This window comes from Oncorhynchus nerka, linkage group LG22 (assembly GCF_034236695.1).
Source record: "Oncorhynchus nerka isolate Pitt River linkage group LG22, Oner_Uvic_2.0, whole genome shotgun sequence".
Taxonomy (NCBI): Eukaryota; Metazoa; Chordata; class Actinopteri; order Salmoniformes; family Salmonidae; genus Oncorhynchus; species Oncorhynchus nerka.
Genome location: NC_088417.1, coordinates 43,137,015 through 43,158,586, shown reverse-complemented (window position 1 = coordinate 43,158,586; position 21,572 = coordinate 43,137,015). Strand labels below are relative to the sequence as shown.

At 42.1% G+C, this 21,572-nt stretch overlaps 2 protein-coding genes and 1 pseudogene across 4 annotated transcripts; all 3 read right to left on the bottom strand.

Annotated features, from left to right (window-relative positions):
- Positions 1 to 3,423: 3,423 nt before the first annotated feature.
- On the bottom strand, positions 3,424 to 7,374 carry LOC115105229 (hepatitis A virus cellular receptor 1 homolog; annotated as a pseudogene).
- Positions 7,375 to 7,687: 313 nt separating this feature from the next.
- LOC115105226 (T-cell immunoglobulin and mucin domain-containing protein 4-like) lies at positions 7,688 to 10,467 on the bottom strand. Its single transcript, XM_029626991.2, has 7 exons — positions 10,346 to 10,467; positions 9,888 to 10,229; positions 9,674 to 9,742; positions 9,487 to 9,554; positions 9,290 to 9,383; positions 9,101 to 9,137; positions 7,688 to 8,338 (listed from the first exon to the last, which is right to left on the bottom strand). Exons 1-7 carry the CDS (start codon positions 10,392 to 10,394, stop codon positions 8,137 to 8,139), a joined length of 861 nt encoding a protein of 286 aa, XP_029482851.2. The 5' UTR covers positions 10,395 to 10,467; the 3' UTR covers positions 7,688 to 8,136.
- Positions 10,468 to 10,673: 206 nt separating this feature from the next.
- On the bottom strand, positions 10,674 to 19,908 carry havcr2 (hepatitis A virus cellular receptor 2). Of its 3 annotated transcripts, none has more exons than XM_029626987.2 (7): positions 19,692 to 19,908; positions 19,177 to 19,521; positions 12,537 to 12,659; positions 12,214 to 12,327; positions 12,014 to 12,084; positions 11,711 to 11,810; positions 10,674 to 11,429 (listed from the first exon to the last, which is right to left on the bottom strand). In XM_029626987.2, exons 1-7 carry the CDS (start codon positions 19,750 to 19,752, stop codon positions 11,287 to 11,289), a joined length of 957 nt encoding a protein of 318 aa, XP_029482847.2. In that variant the 5' UTR covers positions 19,753 to 19,908; the 3' UTR covers positions 10,674 to 11,286. The 3 variants fall into 3 exon arrangements, with proteins under 3 accessions (XP_029482847.2, XP_029482848.2, XP_029482849.2); XM_029626988.2 differs by having other exon boundaries at positions 11,711 to 11,807; XM_029626989.2 differs by having other exon boundaries at positions 12,537 to 12,605.
- Positions 19,909 to 21,572: the final 1,664 nt, after the last annotated feature.

Sequence of the window (21,572 nt, the reverse complement as noted above, 5' to 3'; positions counted from 1 at the left end):
GGCCTCCAGTGCCTCCAGTGCCTCCAGGCCTCTCCCATCTGGGCTCCCAAGTCCCCACATCTGGCTTCTCCTCTGTACCTTGCTGGGCAGGTTGTGTGTGTGTGTGTGTGTGTGTGTCTTTCTGTCGGTTTTTCTATCTGTCTGTCTGACTAGTCCTGGGACCAAGCTCTCTCTCCCTCCAATGGTGCACAGCCTTGATGTGTGGCACATCCTGTCCCCGTTCCTCACTTCCGTCCATGTGGCTCCATGGTTGAGTGTTGATTATTCCCCATCTCTCAGTGGCTGCTGTTGCTGCTCCCCACTGGGGGCCTGGTGCACAGGGGGCTTGTCTGCCTGATCTTCTTCCGCCACATGACTGTGTTTCTGTTTCTGCTGAGGAATCTGAGAAGCAATGTTTAGATTTACATCATTTGGTTTTTCCATCCAGTTTGCCGCTGAGGTGTCCTGGTTGTCAGCTTGAGGCTCTTACGGGTACTCTGATCTGACACATCCAGACAGGCATTGTATTGCGCTGTCTGTCTGTCACAAACACAATGAACTGGGTGGTAGTAACATTATAGAGTCAACAATTAATCGTAAAACAATTAGATTGGTTTAGTATCTTCCTTCTGTAAATGAACTGTGAAAATAAGTCTAATAGAAGTTGATGTTACAGGCAGAATTAAGCATATGAACATGTGAAAGCACATTCTGTACAGCTGAGCAACAGACCCTCAGGGTTTCACTTCAAAAGCTCATTGAATTTGACCCTAAAAATGACTTGTACTTTGTATTGATGCACTTTCACAACTATTTCAAAAAAGGCGGTATTACCTGTTGCTCTGCAACATAAAATATCTTAGGCTTTCCTGACTGAGAAATCATCAGTACACTATGTAGCCTACAGTGTACTTGCCTAACGTTCCATCTGTTTTAATACACATTTCCCAGGAAGACGAACTTGCAGTCAATACTTGCCCAGCAAACATTCACTGTATAGTGCTGCCATCATGTGGGAAAAAATGTAATTGCATTTGACGGCCTACCAAAAGGCAAAAGGCCTCCTGCGGAGACGGGGCTGGGATAATATATATATATACATACAGTTGAAGTCGGAAGTTTACATACACCTTATCCAAAAACATTTAAACTCAGTTTTTCACAGTTCCTGACATTTGATCCTAGTAAAAATTCCCTGTCTTAGGTCAGTTAGGATCACCACTTTATTTTACGAATGTGAAATGTCAGAATAATAGTAGAGAGAATTATTTATTTCAGCTTTTATTTCTTTCATCACATTCTCAGTGGGTCAGAAGTTTAAATACACTCAATTAGTAGTATTTGGTCGCATTGACTTTAAATTGTTTAACTTGGGTCAAACGTTTCAGGTAGCCTTCCACAAGCTTCCCACAATAAGTTGGGTGAATTTTGGCCCATTCCTCCTGACAGAGCTGGTGTAACTGAGTCAGGTTTGTAGGCCTCCTTGCTCGCACATGCTTTTTCAGTTCTGCCCACAAATTTTCTATGGGATTGAGGTCAGAGCTTTGGCCACTCCAATATCTTGACTTTGTTGTCCTTAAGCCATTTTGCCACAACTTTGGAAGTATTTGTCCATTTAGAAGTCATTGTCCATTTGGAAGACCCATTTGCGACCAAGCTTTAACTTCCTGACTGACGTCTTGAGATGTTGCTTCAATATAACCGCATAATTTTCCTTCTCATGAAGCCATCTATTTTGTGAAGTGCACCAGTCTCTCCTGCAGCAAAGCACCCACACAACATGATGCTGCCACCACCGTAATTCACGGTTGAGATAGTGTTCTTCGGCTTGCAAGCCTCCCCCTTCTTCCTCCTAACATAACGATGGTCATTATGGCCAAATAGTTCTATTTTTGTTTCATCAGACCAGAGGTTATTTCTCCAAAAAGATCTTTGTGCAGTTGCAGACCGTAGTCTGTCTTTTTTTATGGTGGTTTTGGAGCCGTGGCTTCTTCCCTGCCGAGTGGTCTTTCAGGTTATGTCGATATAGGACTCGTTTTACTGTGGATATAGATACTTTTGTACCTGTTTCCTCCAGCATCTCACAAGGTCCTTTGCTGTTGTTCTAGGATTGATTTGCACTTTTCGCACCAAAGTACGTTCATCTCTAGGAGACAGAACGCGTCTCCTTCCTGAGAGGTATGACGGCTGCGTGATCCCATGGTGTTTATACTTGCGTACTATTGTTTGTACAGATGTGGTACCTTCAGGTGTTTGGAAATGTTCTGACATTTCACATTCTTAAAATAAACTGGTGATCCTAACTGACCCAAGACAGGGAATTTTTATGAGGATTAGATGTCAGGAATTGTGAAAAACTGAGTTTAAATGTATTTGGCTGAGGTGAATGTACATTTCTGACTTCAACTGTATATATATATATACATTTAGCCATGTCCTGACTCCTGATGCTAAATCATGGTCATCAAGATTTTAATACCACTGTCATGACTCACAAAAAATGTATAAAACTCCTAAAAGGAGACCATTGATTCAACTTAAAATACGTGGCTATGAAAAATGATTTGACAGGAGAATTTTGCATGCAGCACCATTCCCTTCCCCCTATATCCATTCTGCCTGTGGCTTTGTTATCAAAGAGAATCCACTAGAGGAAAAAAATAGTCTCTTTGTTTTCTTGGGGGTATAGCCTCTAGAAATTCTAAACGTTGAACACCATGTTAATTATCAACAAAATTACTGGTTGGGTTTACTTGATGTTTTATTAGAAAGAGGCTAAATTCAGACAGTTTGTAAAAACAATCCAATACTGTGTATCAAGAAGAAAAAAATCACACAGTACAATAACAATGTAGAAAAAAGTGAATAAATACATTTTACTTGGGGGGGGACCCAAACTCTTTTTCATTAGTTTGAATCATCCTTCAAGGTGTCTCCCTGTACAACAGTTCCCTCAGTAGGTGAAAATAGAGCCTTTGAGATAGGTGTTCATTGTGAGGCAGGTTTCAGGCGATTAACATGAAGTTAACATGAAGATGTGAGGACAGCCAGTCTGATGTCTGTGTGTCACAGTGGTTGCGTCCCAAAAAGCACCCTGTTTCTTACATACTGTATTTGGCACTACATTTGACCAGAGTCCTGGTCAAAAGTAGTGCACTATATCGGGAATAGGTCCCTCCTCCCTAGTCCAGAGTACAGATGTTCTCTTCCACAGATCTCCTCATGCGAATCTCATAGATGATGTTGGGCGGCTCCTTGGCTGACAAACTAGGGAAGCTGCACAACATCATCACACGCTGATCATAGACAGGTTTAACTGTAACCTAGTGCAGTACATTCCTGTACACATAAGTATACCAGACATGTAAAACATATTGCACACAAAACATAAACATTTACCAAGACAATTATTGCTTATGTTTTGTGTTCAATATGTTTGCATGTCTGTTACGCTTATCACGTGTTTGCTTACCAGCCTGCCTTTAGAGCTCTTCTGTGCATCCCTCACGAGAAGAAAATAAATAGTGCAAATCAACATAAAGTCAAATCCACGTTTATTAGCCATATGCACAGGAGGATACATACAGCGTACTGTACATGGTTCAATGAAATGCTTACTCTTACTTAGTTAGTGGCAATGCACTTTTACATGGGCAAACATTTCACATCACAGCAAGATGTCTGAATAAGTGATCATTGGCACACTGGGCTTTTCTACAGAGGATGTGAGTTTGTGGCACATACGTTTGAACCCCAGTATGACCAATGCCCCCACTATGAGTAGGAGTAGACTGAGGGAGAGAGAGAGCACCGGGATGTTGATCTGGAGAGAGAGGCTGGGGAAAGGGTCATCCACCTGGTTCCAGAGCACAGAGAGAGAGAAGCGAGCGGGTTAAACACATGGGGGCTTATTTTGTCTCTCATAGTCTTCCATAACGCTGAGTAAGGGGTGATTATATGCCGGTGGTGTTACGGTATACAGTTTACTCACCAGTGTTACAGAATGCAAAACACTGGTGTTCTGTCTTGGAATGGCTATGTGTGACGACTCAACAGCTTTCCAGTGGTCTACAAAGGGAGAAACGACACAATGGCGATGATGATGGCACAAGCAAGTCATCTCTTCCCCATCACTTCTCAGGAAATCATGACATCATCAACCACTGCTGCTTGATGCTCCTGAAATGAGAGCTGTCATTTCAACGCTAGTTTGTGGTTTCCCATGAGGTCTGCTGCACTTGCACTGAGCAACACAATGGGATTCAAGATATCACTGCACAGCCAGACAGCACACCCTGTTTCATCAAGGTTATGTTTGAGATGAGGCTCTTTCAGTGATCAATCAGCCCTAGAAATGGAGTTAGAATTGTGGTCTGAGACTACTCTCTCTGAGAAGGGGTCTCCTCATAGTCATTTTGAAAGTGAATGTTTGTAAGGCACAATGGTTAGCACATTTGACTCCCTTTGATGAATAACCACATCCTGGAACTGTGGGAGGCAAAGTAGTTTAATAATTGACGTTGTACCACTGATGTGTGAATGAGGGGTAAATGTTTAAGTCGGCACCTTCTTCTTCTTTGGAATGTTATCACAGACTACACCTGCTTCCTCTTGTGTTTCCACTTTCCTCTCTGTTTGTGCTGTGCAGTTGACAACCACAGTAATAAACGCTATAAAGTCCACCTTCCTAACATGCAACACATCGGGATCCCTCTGTTGAGAAGGAATAGTATCAAGGTGTCTCTCCTCCTGCTACCGTTAACTTCTTCAACATCCCTCCTTTCTTCCACTCTTCTCACCGCCTCTGGATAGGAGAATTGCTGGACAGCCCTTGTTATTGCCACCTCTGTCTCCTTCAGCCTAACAGGGTACTTCAGGAATCCGCATGCATGTTCCCCGCCACAATTGCAGCGTTTAGGCTCAGCTGGCATTAAAATACTCCTCCTGTCTGCATATACACTTGGCACGTGGCCGAGTCATTTACATTCATCACACATGCATGTGTTTGGGTACGAAGGCTCTCGCAGGTAATCTCGTATGACCCAAATACATGTGAGAAGGAAGAGACTCTTCATCAAAAAAACAATAGAATGGATGGAGTGGTCTTCCTCACTCCATCCAACATGTGGGTCAGCAGGTGTGCACCAACCAGTTGATCCAATTCGTCACGTATATCCTTTGCATTTACTTCTAGCCCCACCCCAGAGATAACACCCTTGATAGGCGCCCTGCTTCGAGGTTCCACACACATTCCAATCGGACATCTTCTTGAGTTGCGAAGCACGCTCCTTCTGTTCCATGGAAATGCCAAAAAAACTACGAAATAAGCCCACTTCTTGTTATTCTTATTGACGCCACCTCATCCAACACATCCACGATTTTAACTTCAACCGGATCTCTCAGGGAACAACATGGATCCAAAACCCTTATTCCAACCAAAAAAAGACTCCAAACCTGGTTTTGATTTAATAGATTCCACTACCACTTTAATTCTCTTATTTCCTTTTGCATTCTCCACTGTGATCCAGGTCTTCTCACTCTCCTCTCCACGCCATCTGATTCAAACAGAACATCTGCCTCCGCCATTTTCCCGTCCTCCCTGTCTTTAAAGGACTCTTTCTCTTTCCTCTCCCCCATCTCGTAAGGATTTCTCAACTTCAACTAACCACACATGAGTCATCATCATTACCACCGTCATTATCTGCTCAGAAATAATATTCATTTTAATATCATCTCTGATAACGAATATGCATCACACACACACACACACACACACACACACACACACACACACACACACACACACACACCACACACACACACACACACACACACACACACACACACACACACACACACACACACCTGGATCACATTAGTTTATTTTTATTTTTATTTTTTTACAATATACTCACCTGTGGCAGGGTTAGCTTCTGTGGTTGTTGACATAATGGTTACTGGAGCAGCTAAAAACAAAAAAACACACATTTATAACAGACGGATTAGGAGAGTCAATTGCATTTTAGGTCTAAAGTTCTGAGTTCACAATGTAAGTCTGCTGTACAAAGCAAATGAAAACTAGAAAGTCCATCGATCCCCATTTTTGCTCAAGAATTTTAAATAGGGACATAAAATAATATTTTGCCACAAATTACCTTTCATGACCCTCAAGTTTTGGATTACTTTTTTGTCGTTGAAAATGCCGTCTATGTCCACTCTGCAACAGTATGGCCCGCTGTCCGTCTGCTTGACGTCGAGAATTCCAAGGTCCATTTCTCCCGCGAGGACATCACCTGTCATTCTGTATCTGTCCGAAACCTTGGAGATGATCCCATGTTCGTCTGTCTGCACGAGAATGTTATTGCACCAGAACGTGCCACATTCTCGGCCCCAACACACACCGCTCAAACCCAAACGGCCCACTGAATATTGACAGGACAATGTCGCAGTAGCACCTTCCATCACCTTGAACACCGACACCGAACACCTGGCTGTTGAGTGGGGGAAAGAAACACAGGTTTGACAAGGCTGTTTCCTTGTTCCGGAGTTCCATACACACGTTGTCAACATCCTGAGGTCAACTACGAAGCTTTCTCAATAGTCGCCCTGACGTTATGGTCAAAAGGCTATATTTTGTAGCTTTCTAGATAGGCCCCTCAACTCGGTTGCTATAATTAAAGTAAAAGTAGGGTAGTCTTCTAAATAGTATATAAAGTGCATTCGGGAAAGTATTCAGACCCCTTGACTTTTCCCACATTTTGTTACGTTACAGCCTCATTCTAAAATGGATTAAACAAAACGTGGGAAAAGGTCAAGGGGTCTTGAGTACTTTCCCGAAGGCACTGTGGGTTAGGCCTATGTTGGTGGGAATACAAGCTAATACACAGCAATGCTAAAGAACTCAGAGTAACATCTTAACACACAGCCTAATTGTACAAAAACGTCCATGTCTCGTTGAATAGTTAGGCCTAGTCAATGTAGCTACAGACAGCAAACACCATCACTTCCAACCTACATGTCTAGAACAAAGCCATTGGAGAGCTTGTCACAATTTAGAGGTGAACAAAGGCACAAATAGTGAGCTGTCCTTTCTGTGGTGTTTAAGTCCAATTATGGGGACATTCAATTGAAACTACATCAACGTACCCAATCCCTCAATAGCCTAACCTCCAATTATTTGTAGTGTTTTAGATTAAATGTCCTTGCCTGAGACTGTTAGGAGGACAAGGATCCAACGCAGGAAAGATGGTCCAGAACCAGCAGCCATTCTGTATATCCAGTATGTAGGAGTGGAGGGTGCACACGACACTGCGTTGTGCTGGGCGCGGGCAGGACGGCTCAGAGACAGGGCATCTGAATGGGCAACTGTGTTCTCGGTGCCACTGCCTGTGACATCTCCAGGTTGGACAGCCAGAGTCACTTTGACCCTTCTGTCAAACTCCTCCCATTGTTGATGGGATTTCCATCTGCATTTTCCAGCATAAAAAAAAACTACATTGATGGGTTAGGAGGCTCATCTCTCACGGTACACAGTGTACATATCTGCACACAGGGATGGACTTTTTAAAAGCTATCCCCTAGCCTGAGGCTAGTAATAGCTTGGCTGGCCAGTGCCCAAAATCCTTAAATTGATTTTGTTAGGGCTTTTAGTAGTTTATTACAATGTATAAGTGGAACAACAGTGCTAACCAATCAATAATAAGACATGTTTGAGTTTCAAGTTAGAGTTTTTATTCATTATCATGCAACAGGTTGGGTTTGAATAAGACAGTACAGTGCAAAGTTGGGTGGAGACAATGTGTGAAGAAAGCTGTGGTTATGTTTGACCTTTCATTTAGCTGCCTTTCTATGCCTGGTTCCTGTTGCAGATGGGTGAAGCTAAATGTCATGGTTAAGAGGAGATGGAGGGGACAGAAAAGGCTCCTTCAGAGAAAAGTAATTGCTTTTGAGCCATTCTTTGTACCTTTTATTACATACAAAAAACACAGTCATCGTAATTGAACCTTACACTGTTAGTGCTGAATACACATCGATAGCCATACTAGCGAGCCTTTCCTTTCAAACAAACATTTCAAAAATACAAAATCAAGTAAAGTTTTACATTTATCACCAAAAAGCATCTGATTTTATAGTAGCTTGTCTTGTCCGGTTGAATCATTAGCCTATAAGTTCAGACTCAGCCCTGTAAACACAGCATGACTTTGGTGATGTGGCCATGCTTTGTCGGGGGCACTCCTCATAGTCGTCTCTCTCGTTGTCATCTATTTGATAGACGTTCTCCACCGCCATCTCTCGAGTATGCACACCCAAGCTGGACTCTGAGTTGCTGTACAGGACTGAGCTGCCAGAGTGCTCTGGTCTGATAAAGGAAAGAACAGTAAATACACAGCCAAGGGAGACATGCATGCTATTATTGACTGCATTATATTTTGCTTAGTTCCACTCTAGTGATTTCACCAATCTAGATGAATTAATGCTGAGAAAAGTTTGAGCTTTAGTGTACAAGCTGACATAGCAAATAAAGTTTGTATTGATTTAAGATACTTATTTTGCTCTGCATTGCGACTATTGAGCATTTTTTTTCAATTTTAATTTATTTATTTAACTTATATTTAACTAGGAAAGTCAGTTCATAACTTAAGAACAAATTCTTATTTACAATGACGGCCTACCCCGGGCAATCCCTAACCCGGACGACGCTGGGCCAATTGTGCGCCGTACTATGGGACTCCCAATCACGGCCGGTCGTGACACATCCTGGAGAATACTGTATGTGTAATGTTTATTAGATTCTAAAAGCAATGACCTACTGGCCAGTTAGGTCATCTCAAGTCATATTTCTTAACGACACAGACAAGAGTAGCAATGGCTCACAAGATGTTCACATGAGTGTTCAGAAGAAGCCCGGTTGTTTCACTTCCTCAGAGTGTTGTGTTCTTGGGTCTCATTAGTCAAAGTTTCAGTATTACCTCAGGTCAGTTGCCATAATGTTTTTGCTAATTAGGCAGACATGTCTCATGGAGGGACATTGCACTTTGACTCAGTTATTCTATTGGCATATTGTGGTATTTAATCTACTCTTGTCAGTTGGAAGAAATACAGTCATGATTAGCATACTTACATTTGGACTACCGTAGCAATTGTTTTCCATCGCTTTCCTGTAATTACGTTAACAAAGACTGTGTTAGAGTATTCAGAAAAACTTAAATAGCAAACTATTGCTTCTTGTAACACTGTCAACACCATTAGGGATATATTCACGAGAATTAGTACTTATTATGCAGGCAAATGTAGAGATGTGTGTACTTACTCAAGACGACAAGTACAGACACAATCACCACCCCTGTCAGAACCAGTAGAATGGACACCAGGATCACAGGCAGCTTATGACCTGTCATCTGCTCCTGTTACATCACAGATTCAGTTAAAACGACATCTCAGTACAGTACCAGATCACACAGTGGGATTTCTTATTTGCCAGAATTTGTAGTGTGGAACTATGCATACCAAAATTGATTCGCTGTAAACTGGCGTGGATGTGTCTGAATACTCTATGGAATTTGTGGTCACATGACCTACACAGTGAGGAATTGACAGGTTTTATTTTCAGATGTAAGAATAATGCTGCAATATAAACAATATAAAAGTATGATTTTGATGGACTTGATGTTATTCTGTGCGCTGTGTTCCTTACAGTGTGTGTGGTTGTCCATGGTCTGTTGAGTTATGGTCACATTAGCCTGCGATGTTGTCGGGACAGGTGCTGAAATCAGAAAGCAATACAATACTAACTGCTCAGCTTGAAAAGTATAGATGCTAAGAAATCATGATGTCACTCATTAGGCTGACAAAGATCACCTGTACAGCATCAAGTTACTGAATATCATAGCATGTTGTGCATTTCTTACCTTTCTCAATTTTCAAGTTGACATGATGTTTCTCATCATTCCACAATCCGTAAACATGCACACGACAGCCGTATTGTCCAGAGTCTTTTTCAGTGACATTGAGGATTGTGAGAGAGACATCCCCTGTCTTCAGCACCCCGAATAAATGATATCTAACCGAAGATCTCCATGTCACTTTAGTGCCATCAGATGAGATTATTTCCTTGTTACAACCAGAGTTCGGTATGGCTCCTCTCCCCCAGCATATGGCTGATACACCTTGCTTTATGGTGTTATATTTACATGGCAGAGTGACATTCTCGCCCTCAATACCAATGACTTTTGGGTCAATGCATTCACTGACTGGAAAAGAGGGAGGGAGAGGAGGACAGAGATACTTTCAATTGTAAATTATGAATTCACTTATTATCAAGTAAATAACCAGCCTAAAAGAGATGCTACCATCGTGCATCACTTACCTGAAAGTAGACAGAGGAGAAACCAGCCTAAAGCACAGTGAGTCTCCATGATAGGGTCATATCACTTCACCCTTCGCCATTCAAACACCAACTGCATATATACACAGTCATCTGAACAGTCAGAGTCATATATGCACAGTCATCTGAACTCTCTCTCTTTAATAAAGTCAAACCTCCTGAGCACATGACTTCATCTACTTGACATCTGCTTTCAGATGTTTCCGTTGCACTCAGAAAGGCAGAGATGGTCATTGTGGTAATTTTGGGGGGGGAGGCCACACATCATCCAAATAATATAACACACAGAACTGCACAGGTTTTTGGAAGGTTCATCGAGTTCTTTATTGAAAAGATATTAAAACCAAAACCATTTGTTCATGTCAATTCTGTTGAAGGTTGCATTTAATGTTATGTAGTGCAGAATCAAGTCTCAAGGGAACAAACTTTGTCTTGAGTGGTATTTATTTATCCTTTCATTTACACCTCATCACACAAAAACATGGCTAGATAACATAGCTAGAGTATACAAAACATAAACAATTCCTGCTCTTTCCATAACATAGACTGACCAGATGAATCGAGCTGAAAGCAATAATCCCTAATTGATGGCACTTGTCCACTTCAATCAGTGTATATGCAGGGGAGGAGACAGGTTGAAAGAAAATGTTTAAGCCTTGAAACATGGATTATGTATGTGTGTCATTCAGAGGGTGAATGGGCAAGACAAAAAAATGTAAGTGCCTTTAAACAGGGTATAATAGTAGGTGGGGTGGGTGCAACTCAGTGTTAGTAACCTCTTATGAGTGGTCCTACATTGGCAATGTCAAAACGTGTTGAAAAACTGAAGAACTGAGTATGCCTACGCTAAATTGTTTTAGTTCTCTCAATACTTAATAAATTATTGAGTGAAATAGTACACATGATAATGTATTTTGATGAGTCTACACATCTGTAGGAGCATCATAGATCCAGGCATCTGTATCATGGTGACTGAGGGGTATTTCCGCTCTAGGGTTCCTGCTGCTGACACTGGGGGAACTGGCAGGTTCTCCTCTGACTCGGCTATTTCTGGACCGTCTGAGACCTAGATGCAGGGGGGAGGAGCCAGACAGACTTTTAATGCACACTATGCAGAAATAACGGGAGTCACCACTTTCACATCCACTTTGAGAGGCAAACTGTTTAAGCAGCTAAATTCTTCTCTAACATGATTAGCCCCTGAACAAATAATTGGTACAATAGGATCAAGAACAGACCGATGCAACACATTGATTAAGCTAATGCCCTGATAGAACAAGAAAAGTATTATATTCATGTCATCATTGATGAAAGAAATGTAATTGCTGTGACTGCTCCACCACTCACGAAGAAGAACTGCTAGGATCAGACCAGGGATGAAGGCGATTGCTCCCACTCGGACAGTGTGTCCTATGTAGCTATCCAGAGATGGAGATGCCATTTTCTGCTGTGGGTTACAGTCATAGTTTTGCTTCAGGCACAGTGATTGAAGACAAAGTTGAAACAGAAATGTTGAAGTATTTGCATAAGATTAGCATTTTGCTACATTATAGCTCATAAGGCATTTAGGTTTTTATGTACAATATTCTGGTTGTATGTAGCTTCGGGACATTTTGGATATAATTTGCTTCATATCCAGTAGCACTGTACCTTAATTCCCTTGACAAGACCTATTATTGGGCCTGTAGTGCAGTCATAAAGGATATCGGGACCTTGCTCACCTAGTAAGAAAAAATATGCCGACATCTCAAACCTTGACTAACTGTAGTATCAATTACTTTTTCTGATCTATCTTTATGTGCAATACAGGTTTATCAAACATATTCAGTGTTGGTGTTGATGTCAGATACCTTCTCTGCTCTTCTCTGGTGTGAAAGGGGACCCAGATGTTTCTGTGATGGGCAGTGGTTGTTCTTCTGTCGCGGTTGGGACAATAGTTGGGATGACAGTTGGGATGAGAGGTGCTAAAGGAGTAAAAAAACAAACAACATATATTTCTGTTTAAAAACACAACACTGCTGGGGCAGTTGTGACAAAAGGTGCTAGAAATGAAAGCATAGATTTTATTGGATATTATTTTGTTTACAAACATATAGCCTAACACATTGAAGGAACTTCAGACTATAAGGAGAAACACGAGGTTACGTTAAAGACAGTGACAGACAAAACATACCTTGTTTGTTATTTTCTGGTATTACAGAGGACCCAGGTGTGTCTGTGATGGGCAGGAGTTGGGCTGGTACTGTTGGGATGACAGTTAGTACGACAGTTGGGATGACAGTTGGTACGACAGGTGCTACAGGAGTAGAAAACAACAACATTGATTTCTATTTAAAAACACATTAAATAAGGTGATATTACAGATGGTTTCAAAATTATAACTATGGTTTTTATAGTCTTGTTGTTTCTGGAAAAAGTGCACATTTTGCGTAGTTGCGATGGCCCTTATTGCAACAGAATAATCATTCATGAAGCCACACTATTTGTGATGGGAAGGAAAATCAATACAGCTACATATCGGTATATTGTTGTTACAGTACCAGTCAAAAGTTTGGGCACACCTACTCATTCAAAGGTTTTTCTTTATTTTGACTAATTTCTACATTGCAGAATAATAGTGAAGACATCAAAACTATGAAATAGCATATATGGAATAATGTAGTAACCAAAAAAGTGATAAACAAATCAAAATATATTTTATATTTGAGATTCTTCAAAGTAGCCACCCTTTGCCTTGCACACTCTTGGTATTCTGGCAACCAGCTTCACCTGGAATGCTTTTCCAACTATCTTGAAAGAGTTCCCACATATGCTGAGCACTTGTTGGCTGCTTATCCTTCACTCTGCAGTCCAACTCATCCCAAACATCTCAATTGGGTTGAGGTCGAAGGGGGCTGCAGGGCATTGGTTAACTTTTACATCACCAGAGGAAAAGAGATGGCATAGCAGTCAGACGTGTGTGTCTACACCAAGATGGCGTAGCAGTCAGACGTGTGTGTCTACACCAAGATGGCGTAGCAGTCAGACGTGTATTTGTCTTGTCCCGTCCTGTAACGTGTTTATATCGTTTTCTTCGTATATATTTTAATTTCTTATGTATATACTTTAATCTCACTTTCCTTCTACGAACTAAATATACTCTCCTGCAACCCACCTCACCCAATGTGGTACAGAGCTGCTATTTTTATACTTTAGAACCGGAACCCTGATCAGAAGCTAGCCAGCTAACTAGCTGCTAGCTAGTAGTCAGTTAGCCACTTCTAGCGGTCCTCACCGTTAACTCGGACATCAGCCAGCCTCAACCAGGTCAATTCCTGCCAGTCTGCACAGCGCGATATCAACCCAGAGCATATCGGACTGCTTTTTCTCTAACACATCTCTGGATTCCTACAGCAAGCTCTGAACCTTTACACTGTATAATCGCAGTTAGCTAGCTACTATCCGAGTGGCTACTCCTGGCTAACATCTCTGCACCAAAGCAAGAACCAGTTAGCCTGGAGCTAGCCTGGAGCTAGGCCCATCTCCCGACTAGCCAAAGAGGTCCACCAGTCAATTATTGGGCTACAAAAGGCCTGGACCCTTTACTGCCGACACGGCGCCCCGCAGATCTATCACGACTGGTCTGCCGACATAACCGTCCGAGGTGGTTTCAACAGGCTCGGACGCCTTGCCTTGGTTTCATAAATGTTAACATTAGAAGCCTCCTCCCTAAGTTTGTTTTATTCACTGCTTTAGTACATTCCCCGAACCCTGATGTCCTAGCAGTGTCTGAAATGGTTGCATATGCCAGAACCAATGTACTGCTGTGAGCAGGGGTGTGAGAGAGCTTTCAATGTTGTTCAGATGCTGGATAAACGTTTTATAATGAATTATACATACTTATTTATTGTCCTATCATGGGGAACAACGTTTTTCAAATAAATTATATTTCATTAATTAATTTATGATCCTATATTGATGGAACGGTCCACAACCCTATACACTGGACACCCACCAGAATGACCCAGATACTAAGGAGAAGTCCCTAACTGTTTTATGGGCCTGCTGTAAGCGGTCTGTATGCAGCCAAAATGTGGTCAGAGACCAAGAGCAGCACTGCCCCCTCAAGATTCTGAGCCTGCCTTTCAGGGTTGGTCCTGCAAAGCCAAAGCCCCCTAAAGGGAGAGCATACTATTCAAGGACATTCTCATAGCTGCTAATGAGAACCTGGACGACCTTGTACTTAGCCGGTGGGGATTCCGGTGGGGTGCCCCCACCCATGCAGTGGCAGTGCTGGCAACACTAGCTGCAGTAACCCATGGGGAGGGGGGTCACACTCTGACATTCAGAGAGGGGGTATATTATTGTGGCCCTAGAGGCACAATATCAAAAGTCTGACTGCATGGAGATGCTTGGGAATATGGTCAATACGGGGGACCGTGTTGTGGGTGTTTCAGGGAAAAGGTGTACATTTGACCTCCATCATCTTCTCATACGGCTGCAACTGTAAATGCATTTGGGCTCTGGGATGGTGCAACTGTTGAGAATGTGAGCCTATGGTTGTGTGGGGGGAAAGGGTTGAGTGTGTATAAGTGTGTGTATGTGTATGTGTGTATCCCACAAAGGAGTAGAAGATGTTAGGGACAATAGAGGATGATTAACAACAATTGTTTGCTAATATAATAATTGCTTGTGATAATGTAATTTTGATAATGGCGAGACTGGTGAGGTAAAATCCATTTCATAAATTGCCTACATTACTACAAATATTAATAGCTAATTATGTAAAATAAGAAACTGGATTCTTATATATATATATTGATGGCTATATATAATACAAATCGAGGTAAGGGTGTTGGAAATAGATTTGGCAGTTGATCTACTGCTGTTCTGTAAATGGCACTGTGTGCTCTTTTCGAAGCATGGATCCCAGTCTCTTCAGGGCTATGGAAAACGGGGGGTCGGGGGTTGTCTGCCGGGCATTGGGATGACAACCCAACTCGGGATGAGGAGGGCTTTTAGAGGGTGGAATAGTTGGGACCAATTGGAGGTTTACTTAGTAGCAATGCAAATATCATGGTACAGCTACAGTATATAGACACTCAATCATCATGTTACTTTTTGATGGTACATTTACAAACATATATTTTAATAAATAGAATTGAAAGTTGTGTCTCATTATGGTAAGTGGTGAAATAAGTATAGCCAGTTATAATTTTACATTACCATGTCGTTTATCAATTAAATGGTCTGACGGAGATGTGGACATACTCGGTATACGAATCTCAAAAGAAAGAAACTATATCACTCCAATAATATTTATATAAAGTTAGCAAAACTAGATAAGATCTTGCTACCATCTATTTGTGGAAAAATCACCCTGATTAACTATTTAGTCATATCACATTGATGTATATGGTATATATTTACCAATTTTCTTTTTTTTAAATGCATGCTCTTCAACCGATTGTTGCCCGCTCCCGCCCGCCCGACTAGCATCACTACTCTGGACGGTTCTGACTTAGAATATGTGGACAACTACAAATACCTAGGTGTTTGGTTAGATTGTCAACTCTCCTTCCAGACTCACATTAAGCATCTCCAATCCAAAATTAGATCTAGAATCAGCTTCCTATTTTACATTTACATTTAAGTCATTTAGCAGACGCTCTTATCCAGAGCGACTTTTTTGCAACAAAGCCTCCTTCCCTCATGCTGTTAAACATACCATCGTAAAGCTGACTATTCTACCGATCCTTGATTTCGGCAATGTCATTTACAAAATAGCATCCAAAACTCTACTAAGCAAACTGGGTGTAGTCTATCACAGTGCCATCCATTTTGTCACCAAAGCCCCATATACTACCCACTACTGCAACCTGTATGCTCTCGTTGGCTGGCCCTCACTACATATTCGTCGCCAAACCCACTGGCTCCAGGTCATCTATACATTTTTGCTAGGTAAAGCCCCGCCTTATCTCAGCTCACTGGTCACCATAGCAACACCCACCAATAGCACAAGCTCCAGCAGGTATAATTCACTGGTCATCCCCAAAGCCAACATTTACTTTGGCCGCTTTTCCTTCCAGTTCTCTACTGCCAATGACTGGAACGAATTGCAAAAATCACTGAAGCTGGAGTCTTACATCTCCCTCTCTAACTGTAAGCATCAGCTGTCAGAGGAGCTTACCGATCACTGTACCTGTACACAGCCCATCTGTAAATAGCACACCGAACTACCTCATCCCCATACTGTTATTTATCTTCTTGCTCTTTTGCTCCCCAGTATCTCTACTTGCACATCATCATCTGCACATCTATCACTCCAGTGATAATGCTAAATTGTAATTATTTCGCCTCTATGGCCTATTTATTGTCTTACCACACTACTCTTCTACATTTGCACACACTGTACATAGATTTTTATATTGTGTTATTGACTGTATGTTTGTTTATGTGTAACTATGTGTTGTTGTTTTTGTCGCACTGCTTTGCTTTATCTTGGCCAGGTCGCAGTTGTAAATGATAACTTGTTCTCAACTGGCATACCTGGTTTAAATAAAGGTGAAATACTTTTTTTTTTTTATATATAACAAAAGGTTGGGTGATTGTGGCGGCCAGGTCATCTGATGCAGCACTCCATCACTCTCCTTCTTGGTCAAATAGCTCTTACACAGCCTTAAATGGAAGAAGTTTGGAACCACCAATACTCTTCAAAGAACTTGCAAGATTCTCTGGTCTGATGAAACCAAGATTGAACTCTTTGGCTTGAATGCTGAGCGGCACATCTAGAGGAAACTTTGCATCATGCTTACTGTGAAGCATCGTGGTGGCAGCATCATGCTGTGGGAATGTTTTTCAGTGGCAGGAACTGGGAGACTAGTCAGGATCGAGGGAAAGATTAACAGACCAAAGCACAGAGAGATCCTTGATGAAAACCTGCTACAGAGCGCTCTGGACGTCAGACTGAGGCGAAGGTTCAACTTCCAACAGGACAACGACCCTAAGCACACAGCCAGGACAAAGCAGGAGTGGCTTCGGTACAAGTCTCTGAATGTCCTTGAGTGGCCCAGCTCGAGCCCGGACTTGAACCCGATCGATCATCACTGGAGAGACCGGATAATAATTCTGCAGCGACGCTTCCCATCCAACCTGACAGAGCTTGAGAAGATCTGCAGAGAAAAATGGGAGCAACTCACCAAATACAGGTGTGCCACGCTTGTAGCGTCATATCCAAGAAGAATCGAGGCTGTAAGCGCTGCCAAAGGTGCTTCAACAAAGTACTGAGTAAAGGGTCTGAATACTTTTTTATTTTTAATACATTTGAAAAAAATTCTGCTTTGTCATTATGGGGTATTGTGTGTAGATTGATGAGGGGGAAAAAACTATTTAATCCATTTTAGAATAAGGCTGTAACGTAACAAAATGTGGAAAAAATCAAGAGGTCTGAATACTTTCCAAATGCACTCTGTGTTGAGCAATATGTTTAGAACATCAACTCTCAATAAAATCACAGTAACGAATCATTATACATATAGAATCGTGAGAATCTGAATTCATATCATATTGGCACCTAAATACACTACATGGTCAAAAGTATATGGACACCCCTTCAAATGAGTGGATTCGGCTACTTCAGCTACACTCATTGCTGACAGGGGTATAAAATCGAGCACACAACCATGCAATCTCCATGGACAAACATTGGCAATAGAATGGCCCGTAATTAAGAGCTCCGTGACTTTCATCGTGGCACTGTCATAGGACGCCACCTTTCCGACAAGTCAGTTTGTCAAATTAATACCCTGCTAGAGTGCTGTTATTTTGAATGGAAGCGTCTAGGAGCAACAACGACTCAGCCGCAAAGTGGTAGGCCGCACAACCTCCCCAAATGGCACTGCTGAGTGCTGAATTGTCTGTCCTCGTTTGCATCACTCACCACCCGAGTTCCAAACTGGAAGCAACATCAGCACAATAGTTGTTAGTCGGGAGCTTAATGAATTGGGTTTCCATGGCCGAGCAGCCACACACAAGCCTAAGATCACCATGCGCAATGTCAAGTGTCGGCTGGAGTGGTGTAAAGCTTGATTCCATTGGACTTTGGAGCAGTGGAAACGTGTTTTCTGGAGTGATAAGTCACGCTTCACCATCTGGCAGCCCGACGGACGATCTGGGTTTGGTGGATGCCAGGAGAACGCAACCTGCCTGAATGCATAGTGCCAACTGTAAAGTTTGGTGGAGGAGGAATAATGGTCTGGGGCTGTTTTTTATGGTTTCTGTTAGGGCCCTTAGTTCCAGTGAAGGGAAATCTGAATGATACAGTATACAATGACATTTTAGACAATTCGGTGCTTCCACCTTTGAGGCAACAGTTTGGGGAAGGCCGTTTCTTGTTTCAGCATGGCAATGCCCCCGGGCACAAAGAGAGGTCCATACAGAAATGGTTTGTCAAATTGTGGAAGAACTTGACTGACCTGCACAGAGCCCTGACCTCAACCCCATCGAATACCTTTGGAATTAATTGGAACGCCAACTCTGAGCCAGGTCTAATTGCCCAACATCTGTGCCCAACCTCACTAATGCTCTTATGGCTGAATGGAAGCAAGTCCCCGCAGCAATGTTCCAACATCTAGTGGAAAGCCTTCCCAAGAAGAGTAGTGGCTGTTATAGCAGCAAAGTGGGGACCAGCTCCATATTAATGCCCATGATTTAGGAATGAGATGTTCGACGAACAGTTGTCCACATACCCATGGCCATGTAGTGTATCATTGTGAGGTCCCTGATAATTCCCAGCCTTAACCTTTGTATTCATGATAACAGTTGTATATTCTCACCTTGTCGAACAATTAAATGAACGGTGTGCGTCAGGTCGTTGAACAGTCCTGATAGCGCCACACGGCAGTGGTAGAACCCAGAGTCTCCCTCTCCGACGTTGTAGATAATGAGAGAGACATCTCCACTCTGAAGCTTCCCTGGTAACCTGTGTCTGTAGGACCTCCTGTAGGTTACCTCTACTCCATTAGTAGCAATGACTGTGTTCTCACAGCCGAAGAGAGACGGCTGTGCTCCTCTCCCCCAGCACACCTCTGTCAGACCCAGGGTAGCGGTGTCATACCTGCAGGTCAGAGATACCGTCCTACCTGCAACACCAACCACTGTCTCCATGACGCCATCACACACTGCAGGCAACAGAAACACAATCGCGGACATGTTAGTGGGACCTCAATAGTGCGCCAGTCTCGGACAAACAGAAGAGTGCGTTAGACATTTCCTTAAAGTTTTTTTGGATTGATTAGTTTTACCTGACTGAGGTTCATGGTTTACAGAGATTAAGACAGGCAGGACTTACATGCCAACAGAGAGACTGTGAGAAGGGTATGAAGTGTAGACCGCATTGTCGTTGTGTTCATCGAAACAAGACAGACAATCAGTTTTGTCTCACAGTCTGGCACCGCTTCCTTTTTTTAACTGAATGTATCACAGATGGCTTTAAACAGACTGTGTGTGCCAATCAACCTCGAATACCACAGCACTTCTCTACCATCGCCCACAAACATTGCCAGGGATTTCAGCATTCACCCACCAGGGGGAGTAGTGAGACTGTCTTTTATATCCACGGCAACAGGCCAATGCTTCACAAATCAACATGACTGTGAAACAATGTGTATTAGAGGGATCTTGGAATGGCTGATTTACTACATTTTCTTTGTTTATCTCCATCCCTACAAGTATAACTTGGCAACGCCATAATAACTGTCTTTCATAGTGTCGTTGTGAAAGGATGATTTCCCAAGATAACTCTGTGGTTTATATATCTTTAACCTGCAGTTTGTTTAGACACTTATCCAGGAACAAAATCTCCCACTTGACGGCAGAGTTGTAATTTGATCACACACGGAGGAGTGGGAATAGGATATAAAGAAATGTCAGGTATAAATGTTTGGCTTGTGCTTTTCATCTGAGTGATCTTCTCTGAAGATAGTGTGTGTGACATATCCCACAGATAGTTGAGACACTCTTCATGGCCATTTTCTAATGTGGCTGATCTACTTTTTCCGGTATGTCCAGACATTCCATTTGATGATTTAAATAAGAGAGCAGACCTAGAGAAGGGTTTTTTACATGGGTTGCTTGCCTTGCTGAATGCTCTAGCGCTACACCTTCGGTACGCATGCTGTTCCACATTCCAAATTAAGACTGAGCGACTCAGTATATTAGCTATGAATAGATCTGTTGTTACGGAACAACTGTTTTCCTAGTCACTGAAAAGCAGTAGGACCTGGTCCCTGTTCTGAGAAAGAATTTAAGAGGGGGTTTCAGATGAGTCATGAAAGTTTGTGTCTAACTGCACTGGAATTGAGAGAGTTACAATCAGTTGCAAACAGTAAATGTCCCTCTAGTGCCTTATTCATCTCATGTCTCATAGTTTCACGATGTGCACAGTGTAGACCACACTGTGTGTGACGTGGTGAGGTTGGACCCAGGTGCAGATTAAAGACCAGACAAGGAATCAGGGTTAAGGATAAACATAATACTTCACTGATAAACAGTAGCCGCAGGATCACAGTACACTAGAAGAAGAAAAACCCCACAAACACTAAGTCTCAAACTCACTCAGGAAACAACCGCATACGGTAAACAATTCAAGCTTCAGCAAAGGACAACAGAAAACACACCTCTTTCAACAGGGAAATCATAATGAGTAAATAGGACACACCTGAGTGTTGTTAATGTCTCTAGGACGGTGTGTGCCATCCTCTGGTGACAGGTAGAACCATGACACTGTACAGCATGGTGCTGTGTAGAACACACTAGCTGTGTTCGAATACTCATGCTAACCCACTAACCATACTATTTTTAATGTAAATTGAGTATGTACTATGATTATTAGTCATAGTATGGATATAGTTAGTATGCCAAAAGTTGCCTTATGTCCTACTACATTTGCCCAAATACTAAGTATACAAGCAGTGGACAATATATCCGTGCTTTTGGGGCCTATAATGAAATTCTTCAGAAAATGACTGTGGCTTAACAACATTTTCAGATTTGAAATAAATGATGGAAAATATGCAGCCAAAGTCCAACGAGAGCAGATACAAATTAATTTGCTTCAACTAATTATGACAAATGTTGAAAAAAATGTTAAGCAATGTAATAAAGTATTGACTTTTCAAATAAATTAAGTTACACGTTATGCTGTCTGACAATTTGTTAGCTTCGCTAGCCT

Bases quoted from the DNA above. Each gene is read 5' to 3' on its own strand.
- havcr2 (XM_029626987.2), bottom strand. From the start codon at position 19,752: ATGAACACAACGACAATGCGGTCTACACTTCATACCCTTCTCACAGTC. The intron at 12,660-19,176 runs GTGAGAATATAC...CTACTCCTGTAG, and splicing joins TCATTTAATTGTTCGACAAG to CACCTGTCGTACCAACTGTC. The intron at 12,085-12,213 runs GTATCTGACATC...TTTTCTTACTAG, and splicing joins ACCAGAGAAGAGCAGAGAAG to GTGAGCAAGGTCCCGATATC.
- LOC115105226 (XM_029626991.2), bottom strand. From the start codon at position 10,394: ATGGAGACTCACTGTGCTTTAGGCTGGTTTCTCCTCTGTCTACTTTCA. The intron at 9,743-9,887 runs GTAAGAAATGCA...TTCTGATTTCAG, and splicing joins CAACTTGAAAATTGAGAAAG to CACCTGTCCCGACAACATCG. The intron at 9,384-9,486 runs GTATGCATAGTT...GTGATGTAACAG, and splicing joins TTTACAGCGAATCAATTTTG to GAGCAGATGACAGGTCATAA.